The sequence below is a fragment of the Barbatula barbatula genome (genome assembly GCF_947034865.1).
Source record: "Barbatula barbatula genome assembly, chromosome: 11".
Classification (NCBI taxonomy): Eukaryota; Metazoa; Chordata; class Actinopteri; order Cypriniformes; family Nemacheilidae; genus Barbatula; species Barbatula barbatula.
The window spans coordinates 2,460,201-2,474,160 of NC_136774.1; the positions used below are offsets into that span (position 1 = coordinate 2,460,201).

The 13,960-nt window shown below is 38.7% G+C and overlaps 1 protein-coding gene across 2 annotated transcripts in view; it reads right to left on the reverse strand.

The window, feature by feature from the left end:
* mib2 (MIB E3 ubiquitin protein ligase 2) overlaps positions 1-13,545 on the reverse strand; it is a 41,516-nt gene extending 27,971 nt beyond the window's left edge. Inside the window, exons 1-3 of one of the 2 annotated variants that reach the window (XM_079466892.1) lie at positions 13,217-13,545; positions 4,255-4,638; positions 3,778-3,949 (exon numbers count right to left, since the gene is read on the reverse strand). In XM_079466892.1, the coding sequence (XP_079323018.1) occupies positions 3,778-3,949; positions 4,255-4,638; positions 13,217-13,229 (569 nt within the window). In that variant the 5' untranslated portion in view covers positions 13,230-13,545. Of the gene's footprint in view, positions 1-3,777; positions 3,950-4,254; positions 4,639-7,099; positions 7,212-13,216 lie in introns of those variants that run through there. The other variant, XM_079466891.1, reaches the window with a different exon arrangement.
* Positions 13,546-13,960: the final 415 nt, after the last annotated feature.

Here is a 13,960-nt window from a genome sequence, read left to right on the forward strand (position 1 = left end):
AGTATTAGTATGGTGTTCCTAATAATCCTATCAGTCCTTGTGTATTGGCAGTACAGCTTACCATAGCAAGCACCACTTATGAATGAGAAAAACAGAACAACGAGAAGATGAGAAGAAAAAACACTAGAACTAGAAAAAGCATGTTGTTCTCTTTAATAAACAACATTATGAACACATAGGCCTATTTGTTACCAATTTGAACACATAGGCCTATTTGTTGAGCCAAATACTGTACACAACTAACATTCCCACAGGATGAATACCAAGTTTGTTCTTTATTTGCTTGATTTTGAGAGGTTTTCAAAACTGTGGGAGTTGGGGAATATCTCAAAGACTCTTATGATCTCTTGACAAGCATGTTGGGGCTGAAGCAAAGTAACATAATCAGCTAGATCTACAGGGCTGTATGAGAGTTCACGGAAAAAGAATATGACATGACGGAAGTTTACTAGTATCTGTCTTAGCCGATTAACAAGTTAGGCTGTTTTCCTTACCTTGCTAAACACACATGGGAGGCCATATGCTCCCACGTCACCTTTTTATCACCTCTTATGGCCGCTGACATTCAAAATGAACCATTAAACAGCGGAGGGATTACTTTATCCTGCTCAGAACTGCTTCTTTCCATCGGAAATACAACTCATATTCTCTAAAATATTGTGTTTTGACTTCAGGTCATGTTTTCACAAGTGAAGCTGTAGGGTTTTACAGGGTGCTCCAAATATATCTTCTAGGGTTGAACGATTAATTGCATTTGGAGGGGATTAAATGGCGATGGGATCAAATGTGATTTTGGTAATCGCAAAGACTGCGAATTGATGAATTGATTGAATCATGTTACCCTCAGCTTATAGCCCCATAATACTGTGAGAGCGGTTCAAAAGCATTGGATAAAAAAAAAGATTCTTCACAGCGTCAGGTACTATGCAAAAAATGCCTTGTTTATAACGTTGCTAACTCATGAATGAGAAAAACAGAACAACGAGAACAGGTTGGCAACACTACCAACCTGATGCAGCATTTCAAAACCACCAAAGAGCCCTGTATGATAGTTACAGTTACACCTGTATGTCAAGTAAACCAAATTCAACCCGATAGGGAACACGGAGCGAAATGTTTGAAAGCGTTTCTCCATATGATGTACTTCAAAGCGGCACGTGGAAACTCCTCGAGCAAAAACAGAGTTCACAGTGAAAGATATGACCAAGGCCGGGTTTTACGGCTTTCATAAATACACTGGATAAGTGTTACAGCATCCCCTTGTGCACATATTTTAGCCAGGTCGCTATACCGGAGCTACATAATATGTTTTTGACCTTATGTTGTTCCAATTGCTTCCATTGTTTAACTCACTTGTAAGTGAGTTTGTTTATTACATCCAATCTAACGCAAGTAAATTATGGATTACCTCAGGGATCGGTTCTAGGACCCGTGCTGTTCTCCATATACATGCTTCCCCTCGGAAACATTATTAAAAAACATGGAATTAGCTTCCATTGCTATGCAGATGATACTCAGTATATATCTCATCAAGACCAGATGATTCCTCCCAGCTATCCAAATTGGCAAAGTGCATTGAAGATATACAACATTGGATGACCTGTAATTTCCTTCTTTTAAATTCTAATAAAACAGAAATATTACTTATCGGACCAAAGACACGCAAAACAAATATTTCTGATTATAAACTGCAAGTTGAAGGATGTACTGTTACTCCAACAATTACAGTAAAAGATCTAGGCGTCATATAAGACAGCAACCTGTCATTTCGAAATCACATCTCAAATGTCACAAAAACAGCCTTTTTCCACCTAAGAAATATTGCCAAGTTACGAAATATTCTATGTGTTGCTGACGCGGAGAAGCTTATTCATGCATTTATGACCTCAAGACTTGACTACTGTAATGCACTACTTAGTGTTTGTCCTGCATCATCAATAAACAAAGTTAGTTCAGAACGCAGCTGCCAGAGTTCTAACCAGGTCCAGAAAATACGATCACATAACCCCAATTTTATCAACCCTTTACTGGCTACCCATTAAATATCGTATTGACTTTAAAGTTCTTTTAATCACTTATAAAGCCTTAAAGGGTTTAGCCCCTACCTACCTAACAGAGCTTCTATCACACTACAACCCATCACGCTCTCTAAGATCTCAAAACTCAGGACTTTTAATAACACCTAGAATAACTAAATCCACCAAAGGGGGTCGAGCTTTCTCATACGTAGCACCTAAACTCTGGAATAACCTTCCTGATACTATTCGAGGATCAGACACACTCGCCCAATGTAAATCTAGAAAAAAAAAACGCATCTTTTCAGCCAAGCATTCACTTAATGCAAATATGCTAAATAAACCACCAGGAGAAGCTGACATTAGATATTATTTACTAGAATAATTGGATTTATTATATAACACACCATGTAGTATGTTTTACCCTTTCTTGGGTTTTTCGTTTTTCCCCTGTAAAGCTGCTTTGGAACAATGCAAATTGTGAAAAGCGCTATATAAATAAAAATTGAATTGAATTGAATTAAGTCAGTTTGGATCAAAGCGTCTGCTAAATGTAAATATTTGCATTTTGCACTTGTGTTTGAGTTTAATGTTAATGTTTACACCTGGCTTATTTTTATTTGTTATGTTCAAAAGGCTACAATTACTTACAAGTGTGTAAGTGAGGTGAAGAAGTTATATAAACATGTCATTCATATCAATTCATGACATTCGTCACATAATTTCAACCTTACATATGGGCCTGGCCTACAGAAAAGAACTGTTTGAGCTATCTAAAATGGTGTTGATCATACTATCATGTCTTTTTTTAAATAATACAGAAGATAGAAAGATCGCATATTAATCGTAATATTTGTAAAAAAAAAAGATTTCCCAAAAACCTTCAGCCCTTACACCCTTCCAGAATAAGTTTGAGACCGGATCAAAGCTCATGTCATATGCCGTCATTCTGGTTTCATGCTTGTTTAGCGATATCCCCTCATGTGATGTTTGTGTTTTAAGCTCAATGCTAGACATTCATCACTGATTCTGTCTTTCACATGATCTTTCAAACACATCACGGTGGGTCTTTTTATTTAAGATGAGACGCATTAAAAGCTATGATGTGCTTGGATCTAACTGAATTGCACATTTACACACATTAAATTATGATGATGATTATTATTATATAAAAAGAAGCATCTTTTTGCACACAGAGCACTTACTACAACTACAGCAGGTGTATTTCTGTATTTCTGCCAGTGTAAAATGAAGCCGTTTATCCATTTAGGCACCTGCTGGTGGCAGTGTGTACACTGGGTACCGGGCTCATTCATATGTATTTACACACACACACAATGTATTTATAATTCAGTCCTAAAAATAGAAATGAAGATTCCTGTGGGGCACTGAACAGGATAATTCAGAACAGAACTTGACACTGAACAGGATAACACACACAAAAAAAATTTCACGTAAAAGCAAAAGTCTACCCAAATGTCCCAAAACGTCAACATGACAAAAATAAACTTACAGTAGACAGAACACATTCCATAGTCTAATGTGCTAAAACAAACATAAACGTGCACTGCCATGTGTACGTATGTGAGAGAAGCACATGTCATCTGAATACATCTTTAAGCTCTGTTTGTGCGTTGGACGTTTCATGAGTCCGAGAGGACCAGACTGACATTTGGACACGGCTAGCGGAGACAGAGCGAGAGCTTTACAGTTTAGTCACGCAGAAGAGTAATGCAGTCATATAAAAGAGATGAATACTCACGGTTGTGAATGTGCGGTCTCATAGCGCTCAAAGGAGTGTGTCAGGTCATGCTTGTTGTTCATGTAACACTGAGTACACAGGTCGTAGTCAAAGCACACCTTACACTTCCAGCGCATTCCCATAATGCCGTGCTTCTTACAGCTGTCACAAATTATATTTGAATGTCGGACACCTAAGAGCAAGAGAGGAAAATGTCGATGTAAGCTTATGTTACATGAAAAGATCGTCAGCGTCAATGAAATACACGCAATACACTTACTTGGTGAACCAAGGGTGCTTAGATGTAACCTCACACCATTACGGACAATTAAAGCCAATAAAGATCATAACCTGTGCCCAAAGCTGGTGTTTTCAGATTCACAGAGATACAGTGAGGGAGTGTACACTACTGTTAATCGTATCCTTCTCTACAGTACTGAACAAATTCTAAAGTCAACACATCCTGAACATGATAAAGCAGTCTGTATAACATCTCACCTATCTGTGCGTTATCGTACAGAAGTAGGTCGTAGGCGCCCTGGTAGCCTGTCCGATAATTTGTGCGAGTTCCGCAGTCCCATTGCACTACAACAGTTTTGTCTGGCGTAGTGGTGCTGCCCTGACGCCCGATTTCCACCACCGTGCCCACGTGGCCCTCGCCATCATCCTGGTTAGCCCACTTCCAGTCCACGCCGCGGACCACGCGCATGCCCACCTCCATGCCGCCGCGTGCTGGCTGGCCGCAGTGCCCTGCTTCACTGTGCTTTCTGTGAGGACGTGGTAGGGGGGCCGTGGGGAGGGCAGGGGTCGCTGCCTGGGGTCGAGGCGCAGGGATTGAATGGGTTCCGAGTAGGGGGGTCTCTGGAGACAGATCAGGGGTGACTGTACAAAAGACAAAAAAAAGAATCAGTTTAGATTAAGTGCTCACTTGTTTCATGAACTGTATTTTGTACAAAATACGGAATAAGTTGATTTGCTAACGTGAATAAAGTGTGTCCCACTTATAGCGATTATGCATGTAAAGCGAGTACAATAGCACAGAGCCCAGAATGAATGCTTTATGTCCCTGTGAACCAGAGGTGGTCTCTACTTCAGTATTCTGAAGCAAATACGAGTGAAACGGAATCATAAATGTGAAAATAGATGGTGCAGCTCATAAATGACAATGTGATTTCAGTAACTCAGAGATGACGTATTTTTGTAGGCTAACCCGAAATAAGTGCCGTGCTGGTTACCTTGACCGAAAGGCTACGCAGTTTTCCCTTAGACTTAAGCTCTGTGATTAACAAAGGTTTATGACGTTTACATCAGAGGTCGTGTAAACCGAAAATTCTCCGTCATTGACAGATTTTTTTTAACAGTTAAGGGTAAATCTGAAGGCCTTCCATCATTTTGACGGATCACAATAAGGGCAATTTGTAAGTCACCGTTTTGTCATTTCCTTTCATCATTAGAGCTTGATGGTAGGCTATTACCCTGCCCTGAAGTCGATCGCAAAGGGATGTCAGTTTCCCATTCATTAGCTTAAAATGCTGGTCCATTTTGGATGACTGGCGGTGCAGATGCAGCTGTCACAGACCCCCGCCTGACGTGCATTCATACACACAAAGGCGCGCAGTGATGCCGTGTTTACAGAGTTTTTCCTTCAGAAAAGCAGCTAGCGTCTTTTTTGATAAACACTAGCTCTCAGTTAGTGGAAAAATGTCCCTCTCGGCGTCTTCTCTGTTCAGTGAGTGGCAGAAGCAGCACATTCATGACCAAACCTCAGCTTGTGTCTGATAACAGAAACATTCAATATATAAATGAATATAAACAACAACGGCTTTAGTGGGCATTCAGTTGCATTAAAATATTGTAAATTTAGAGAGTAAACGCAAATACAGCGTGATGACGTCACAAACATGACGCCACCTTGCACCATAGTGACTGTTATTCAAAGATTATGAGGGATTTTTACGAGCCCGTCCGTCCAAATGACGTACAATAAAAAAGTTGAGCGCAACCTCTGGTTTACACCAAAATACAATCGGCAGAAGTAAAAAGCTAACACGAGGCTATAAACAGACTACACTTAAGGTCGCTCGATATCAACTCTTTCAAACTTTATGAAAAATGTGTTCCCTGGTAAGTTATTATACGGTGAATGAATCCATATCTACGTTTTAAGAGATTTGTGCCCATATTGCATTATTTGTGAGCTTTATATGCACGAGGACGTCTAACGTCCCCGCGGCAGCAAAGGAAGTAGTCGCTGTGCCTGTTAGTAACCGTTTTTCCTACTATGGGAGTGAATGCGGTCTTGTTATAATCATTCTTCGGAATATCTTTCTCTGTGTTCATCAGAACAATGACATTTTTACAGATTTGGAACAACTCCAAGATGAGTAAATGATGACAGAATCTTCATTTTTGGGTGAAGTATCCCTTTAAGGCATGTTTTCATAAACACTGTAAGATTCCATTAGAAAATAAGAATTTTGATTTCATGCTGACTTTAAATGTTAATAAAATCATTTAAATTTTGCATTGCATTTATAAAGTGTTTCTTTTATTCAGTCACCGTGCTGATGTTCCCCTGAGCTCTGACTAACAAAGACCTGACCCAGACATGGTGAGTTGTACTTCACAAACAGGAAGTACTCCCTTCTGCTTCCTGTGAGCCACAGTCTACATGTATGACCATATATAATTCATGAACTTCCTCTATTCCTGAGAGTTCACAGCCACTCAGTCTTACAGGTAAAGTTCAGTCAAGGTCGGAGCGGTTTCACCACTCACCACAGTGAGGATTCAGAAAACAGCACTATTTCACGTCAGTAAAGACTTTCTCTTTGAGCTCAAGGTTCTATAGCTGCAAATGGAAAGCTTATGCTTAAAATCTGTAGCAGTCACCATTTCTTTTTTTCCACATTTTGATGGAGATCATCATGTGACACTGGAGGATATTTTTTAAGCCATTTTTATAAGGAATGACCATTAGTAATACACTAAATCGAGAATAAAGAGCAGAGGGACCGGATTACATCAAGTCCTGACACATCCATCCTTGTGAACTGACACAAGGCTTTAGGTGAAGACGTTTTCATGAGGGATGGATGTGTTAGGACTTGATGTAATCCGGTCCCTCTGCTCTTTATCCTCGATTTTGTGAGAATTATCGACAAGCAAACCAACTTTGAAAATGAATGGGTTCAAAAACCACGAAATCTTAAACTTAAATATGTAACAATGAAAACGAGAAAAGGAGAGTTTGCTAGAAGCACACACACAAACACACAAACACACACACACACACACACACACTGTGAAAGCTCAAAGAAAACCTTAAAGAAAATCCACTTACACCCCAAAAGTTTGATACCACTTCCAATCATCTGTAGGTCTTTAGTGTCACGCACATTTGATCTCAACCTGCTCTTCTTTTATTAAAAATGGTGTCTACGCGGACCTATTTCAGAAGTCCACAACTGTTTGTTTTTTGGATGAACTTTGCTCTTTTTATGTGAGAGGCAGAGGAGAGGGGGTGGAAGGAGAATTTCAAAGGCACACAAAAATGCTCTTGACAGAAACACATACAACATTCATGCACTGTTCTCCGTGATGTTTACGAGTAGTAGGGTAGTTTAAGAGTTAGCACCTATTTAGTAGGGAATTACACAGCCACGCAGTCAGATACATAGTGGAAAATATAGAACAGGACTGTGCTGCCAAATGTATTAAAGTGTAGCAAATGCACAGCGTGTATTTAAAGCTCAGTGACGTACTATATAAAGTGAGATTAGGACAGCCCGTACAGGTCACATGATAACCCGCTTCATCATCCCATTATAAATAATCTACCCATCATATTCACAACCAGATGACAGTAACTAAATTATGTTTATGTAACACACAAATATTACAATATTTAAGCATAGATCATGCAGTTTCTGGGCTAATTTTTATACTGTAAAACAAGTCTAGGTCAATTAATAAAAGGAAAACAATAGGAATATTTTTATATTTTTATACAGAACCTTAAACCTTTTCAGTGACAATAAGACATTTCAGGTCCTTTTCCTCACTTCGTTTCAGTTATTTTTGCCTCTGTGATGATTCTCATTAGCCTCTCTTTTAAATACAGAAAGTTATAGTAAAAATAATATTCAATAAATTGAATTCATAAATTGAAGGCAGTGAAACTAACACAACCATTACTTTATCATTTAAATATGTGGAAAAAAAGTTTTTATATTACGCAAGGAGAACCTACAGAAGGGGTAATTATTTGTCACAATAATAATATCCATGAAAACAACTAATGTTAAAATCCTGTTATGTCTTTTGACTACAGGGCAAACAAAATATCAAAAATTATAATACCCCGAAAAACAAGACTTGTGCACCAAATTCTATATTCTGTGGGAAGGCAAAGCAGAAATGAATAAACAGAAATTAATACACAAATATATTGCACGCCACAAAGTACATACAAGCTAACACACTACCATCAACAGACTCAAGTTATTTATGTAGCGGTCGTTTCAGTTGTCTTTTTTACCTGTTGAAATGTATTCGTAGTAATGATCGGTGAGTTAGAGCTCTTAAATACCCATCAAGTCCTGCAGACAACACCCGTGCATCAAACAAAACCCGGTTTACTTAAAGAACTCCAAGAAACAACAAAGATGTGGATGTTACTGGAACATATTCATCACAAGACGTCTACAGTCACAGGCAGCGTGTCAACAACTGCAGACAATACTGCTGAGCCAATCAGACACAGCGAGCGCTTAACAGGAACCCATGTGCTGCTACGGGATGGGGCCAACATATAGTCCTTTGTATATAAGCACAGATTATCCAACATGGGGTGGGAGAGAGGCTGCCGAGGTTTGTCTGGTCACTAAACCAAACCTTAGGACCACATGCTCAAAGTTTTAGCCGCTGTAAAAGTCCTTGCATGTCCGCTGCTCTGTTTCACTCTTTAAAATTCAGCAGAGGGGACGCCTCATGTAAGCATAGAGCTAAACACATCGATCACACTGTGGGATGCGAGACATGTGCTTGCTTAATACACAAACACCTGCCAACACAATAGTCAGAGAGCCTCTACGGCGGGCCTCCAAGAGTTTGTTTGTTGTAAAGATGCTATAGATTCCCACCAGGGTGCCAGTTAGGACATTTTTCCACTCGGTCATACCGATTATGCCACACATTTCTCAAGACATTTGTCAATGATGCATCTGTAGCGCTTATTTTTATAGCTTCAGGGTAACTACATAGTAGTTACACAGTGAGTACATAGCATGTTCAAAAAACTGTAAAATAACGTGCTATCAATACTGTATCAATCATAACCATTTTCATATATAGGCTGAATGGTTGCAGACGTTCTAATTTAGTGCAATAATATTAAACTAGGGTTTATTAGGAATTGAATTAAGTCCTAATAAAGAAAACTTGAGTGCTTCAAGAACAAAACGCTCTATTAGAATGCAGATTGGACAACTTTATGTTATGCATAAATGCATATTTACATCCACGTGACTGTACGAAACATTTGGAAGACATGAGCCAATGGACCACTCTTCCACCGGACCCCGCAGTGTCCACAATATCAAATTGCGCACCGTTAATCACCGCTGTTCTCCCTAGAACTATTTGTATATACTTTAAATACTTTCTCTCAAGTTCTAGAGTTTAGTTTAGGAGGAATTATCATGCACCCCACACTTCCCTCCAACAATAAAACACAGTCTTTTTGTTCAAAAGACAACAGAAATATGTATATATATTAGTTTTTGTTTAACTAGATGTAATTTGAGTGGAAATATGAGCAAATGTGTATATAAAAGCGAAAAATAATTCTGCTTCTACTTCAATCACAGCAGTAAAAGAGTGCTTAAGGATGGTCTAAAGCAGTGGTTCTCAAAAGGGGGCGTCAGCATGACCAATATTTTTAAATTAGACAAAATTAGCATTGAAATACATTAAAAATATATTTCTTATTATTTGGCCATTTTTATAGGTAATAAACGTTTCTCCAGTCTATAAATATATTTTAGTGGATAGTGATTTTGAGGTTTTGTGAGTGGGGGCCTTTCAATATTGTTGAATACAACGGGAGGGGCTTTGAGTAAAAAAATTGAGAATCCCTGGTCTTAAGTGTCCGTACGATGCACACTTATTTAAGTTTATTTTTATAAATCTCGATATGTGCCTGGAACATTGTGTGCACACATTTCTTAGCCTATTTTGTGTCTATGCAACATTTATGTATAAGGCATATGTTAAATGACATAAAAACAAAGGGGTCATCTCGATTATGTCCCTTCTGTCTTGTTTTATTGGAAATATTGTGTACCAGCTTCCTTAGCTTATCCTAAACAATGTTTGCTTCTTTTGCAAAGCCTATTATGACAAGAATTAAGGCTAGGATCAGCAATTTCATATTGATAAACTAGATTTGAAAGCATAAAAGGGAAAAGATCCCATTGTTCCCTTCAGAGCTCTTTCCAAAGCCACACCACCTCATTTCAATTATTCAACAGAAATATTTCAGTACAAAGCACATCATTACAAAAATGATCAATCTAATTTACTACATTTTTTATTCCTGTTAGAGCGACATTGATCCAAATGCATGAGCAAGGTGCAATGAGTACATAGGTTGACAGACAGGTATGACATCCCATCATTGCATTCAGAGCAAATACAGAGATCGGACGCTCATTTTAATATCATGGGACTTTTACAGAATACATTTATGAAACCACATTTACAGCAAAAATATGATACAATGCATACGTAAGAAATGTACCTAAATTTGCAACGCAATACTTGTTTTGTTTTCCTTGGGTCTATGATTGGGCTGTTCATCTGTATGGAGATGTGTCTCCGTGGCCAGTGCTCGAATTGAAGGGGGGCTGGGAGGATCAAGGACCACCATAAGGCATTAGGTCAGATATTTGAATTTGAGTGAAAATTATAATGACAAATGTGATAATATCCACCTAATGGATATGGTAAATTTTGTGAATTCATTGTTTACAATGATTGATATTAAGTTTGTTTATGGGCTAGTTGTCATGTCTCTTTATATTTTAAATGTCTGGCCCCACATGTCTAAGCGCAGGACATCATTGACATGACACTTCATTGGCGTCGCTCAGGTGAAACTAACTTCAGCTAAAGAAATGGAGAATAATAAACCTCCACTCGCAGTCGGGAAGAGGAAGCTTCTACTTTTTTGAGGTCGTAATTATCTCTCTCTATAAATCTTTCCACTTTATTTATCAACTCCATGTTCCTTTTGTAAATTATTATTAGGCCTGGTTCTGGGATGCTTGAGATTTCAATGAATATGAGCGACAGCTTTTTAGTTTCAGCAATTACATCGGCATATAAATGTGGGATTCACTCTTGTAATAGCTGTGATTGACATATTGATAGCCATAGATAGTTCCTGAATGAAGCATACTTTTGGACTGAAATGGTTGAACATTCTGCTGACTGACAGACTCTCTCATAACAGTCCCTTGCCATCACCTACTGCATGTAACTATGTAAACTGCGCTAAAATCGTTGAAAAATCTGCACAACACTAACACACCGACTGATGGCCGGTCTTGTTTTTAATATCTAATAAACTAGTTTCTTGCATTGAAACAAGTCTTTTGGAACAAGCATTATTATCATAAAGCGTCAATCATCCGATTGTTTTTAGGACATAATGCTAGAATTATTCTGTTGGGCGTACACTACTGTTGTAAAAAAAGTCTTATGGGGGGACTTGATTCAATCCGAGCACTGTCCGTGGCCCTGATGTGGCCTCGTCAAAGCATCTCAACTATGAGTTGAGAATGTAAACAGCAAGCTACTCTTCGGAACAACAGCGTTTGGTTTTTATCACAAGTCAGCCCGACTGTCTACTTGCACGTTTTCTTCAGAAGACTTTTTGTTGTAGAACCATACTGCTGAAAGTCTGTAAACAATTTGAATGATTCAAAAGAATCTACAATATATGGCCAACTTAAACTTTTAACTGGTGATGTGAGCAAACTTCCTATTTTGCTGTAAAAGGGGAAATCATTTTAAATCAAATTTAAGACAATTATACAACCTTTAATTTTCCACATGACTATAAAGTCAGGATATAGCAAGTCACATATGATAAAGACCAGAAGTCTGGGTAAAATCCTTATCAGGGTCCACACACCGCATATGAGGGACTTCTGAGAGATTCTTCATTACACTAAAGCTATCGCATGACTAATGTTTAGAAATCTTTAGGGTGAGGTTAACAAACACAGAGCAATTACTCCGTACAAAAGCAATGTTTTATAAGCCATTTTGTTGTATTGTCATATAGGTTTTAGAAGCTTGCGAGTGAATTGCGTCTGGGGTGTACTGGTGACCGTACACCATACATTCAGTTCCTCGCAAAAGGCTGTCATATAATATCAGAACACTTAGAATACAGTGCACAAATCATAATAAAGACTACTTTGGTCAATCTTTTCTTTTGTTTGTTTCTTACACAAGGAAAGGTCTAAATATCTTCTGCTTTTATCAACAAAAGAAAGAATGCTGAATGGCAACTTGCTAGTACCACTTGAAACTACTTTGGAACACTACAGTACTTTACAGAACTGAAATTAAAATGGTTTGATTTTAAAGTTGAAAAATTCAAATGAAAATCACATTTAATTCCTGAAACTCACTGGTGACTGGTGGTCAACCATACTTGCTACAGTACATGCTACCGAACATATTCACTTCTGCCTATTACTTGAACACTTTTAATATGGGTACAGAAAGCAAATATTGACGCACAGCAATTTACCAGCAGAAACAAAGACATGAGATAACACAGGTCTACAATGCAAACACATAGGTTAGTTAACCACACCTCTACCAGTGAAGAAAACCGCTGTCAAGCATGTAAAACCGAGAGGACTCAGGATCAGAAGATATTATAAGCTTACAAAAGCAGACAAATGGATCCATCTCTAAACATCTGAAAATTCTGTGATTCTATAAACATTGTCATGATGTTTATAGAGATAAACTCATAAAATAAAAAACACAATGTAGGAAAAAGCACCATGCTATTGGACATATGGTTCAATAATGATGCCACATATATGTGTGTGTGTGTGTATATATATATATATATATATATATATATATATATATATATGTGTGTGTGGGGGGGAGGCTACATAAATATAGGAGTATTACGTGGTAATTGTAAACTGTAATTGGTTGATTATATGGTTTATTGGCCGGCTGTGGGAGACGTGATCAATAAGAACATGTTTATAAAAACTAAACCATGCAAATTGACATGAATATTCAAACAAAAGAAGTAAGCAATATTCACGGCCGCGACACCCCCGTGTAACCGATGCGCGATGTGTATCAGAGGCACAACGCACGCGTGTAAATGAGATTGTGTCATCGTGTGCGCGCTTACCTGTCGACAACATTAATGCATGCGCGAAAACTTCACCGGGTTGCCGATTAACGTGATTATACGGCTTTACGAGCGATTATAACAGCGCCGAGCCGCGGTGGACGCGCATGTGTCACGCGCGTCAGCCACGCCACTGGACATCCATCACGTCAAATCTCGTCAAATCTTCCGCACGGGCTCCGCGGTCTGCGCCGTTAAATGAGCAACAAAGACACGTCAATACGACATCGTTGTGAAGGACAGAAATCAAAACAGCGCTAGTTGTGCTAGCGACAGTGAGTGGGGTTAGGCTGGGCACGCCCACGCCGCGCCTCGTCACTGCCGATGCTGCTGCTGCTGCTGCTTCCCTTATAAGACGCTGCAGCATGCGACGTTACGAATTCCACTATGGCGAGGGACCCCTTTCGATTAGGAATGACGTGACGCTTCGGTAACGTTACCAAGCAACGTCAGCAGCCCTTACGTGATAAACGATATTGGGTGGTTGATAAATAAATGTGTCCTGCTTTGGTGTGGCAGCTACTGTCTAAGACAGATTTATGTTCATTGTTATTTTGTCTTATGAATATTAATGTTAGCCTATAAATAACATATACCAATACCTTGCGTTTAAATGCCTTGTTTTTAAGGTACCACATCTGAAATCTTAAAATGGTTTGTGAGGACAACACAACAGAAAAATATAATTTGCTTTAAAGGACTAGTTAACCTTCACAATGATGACTTCATTTGCTTTTGCAATGG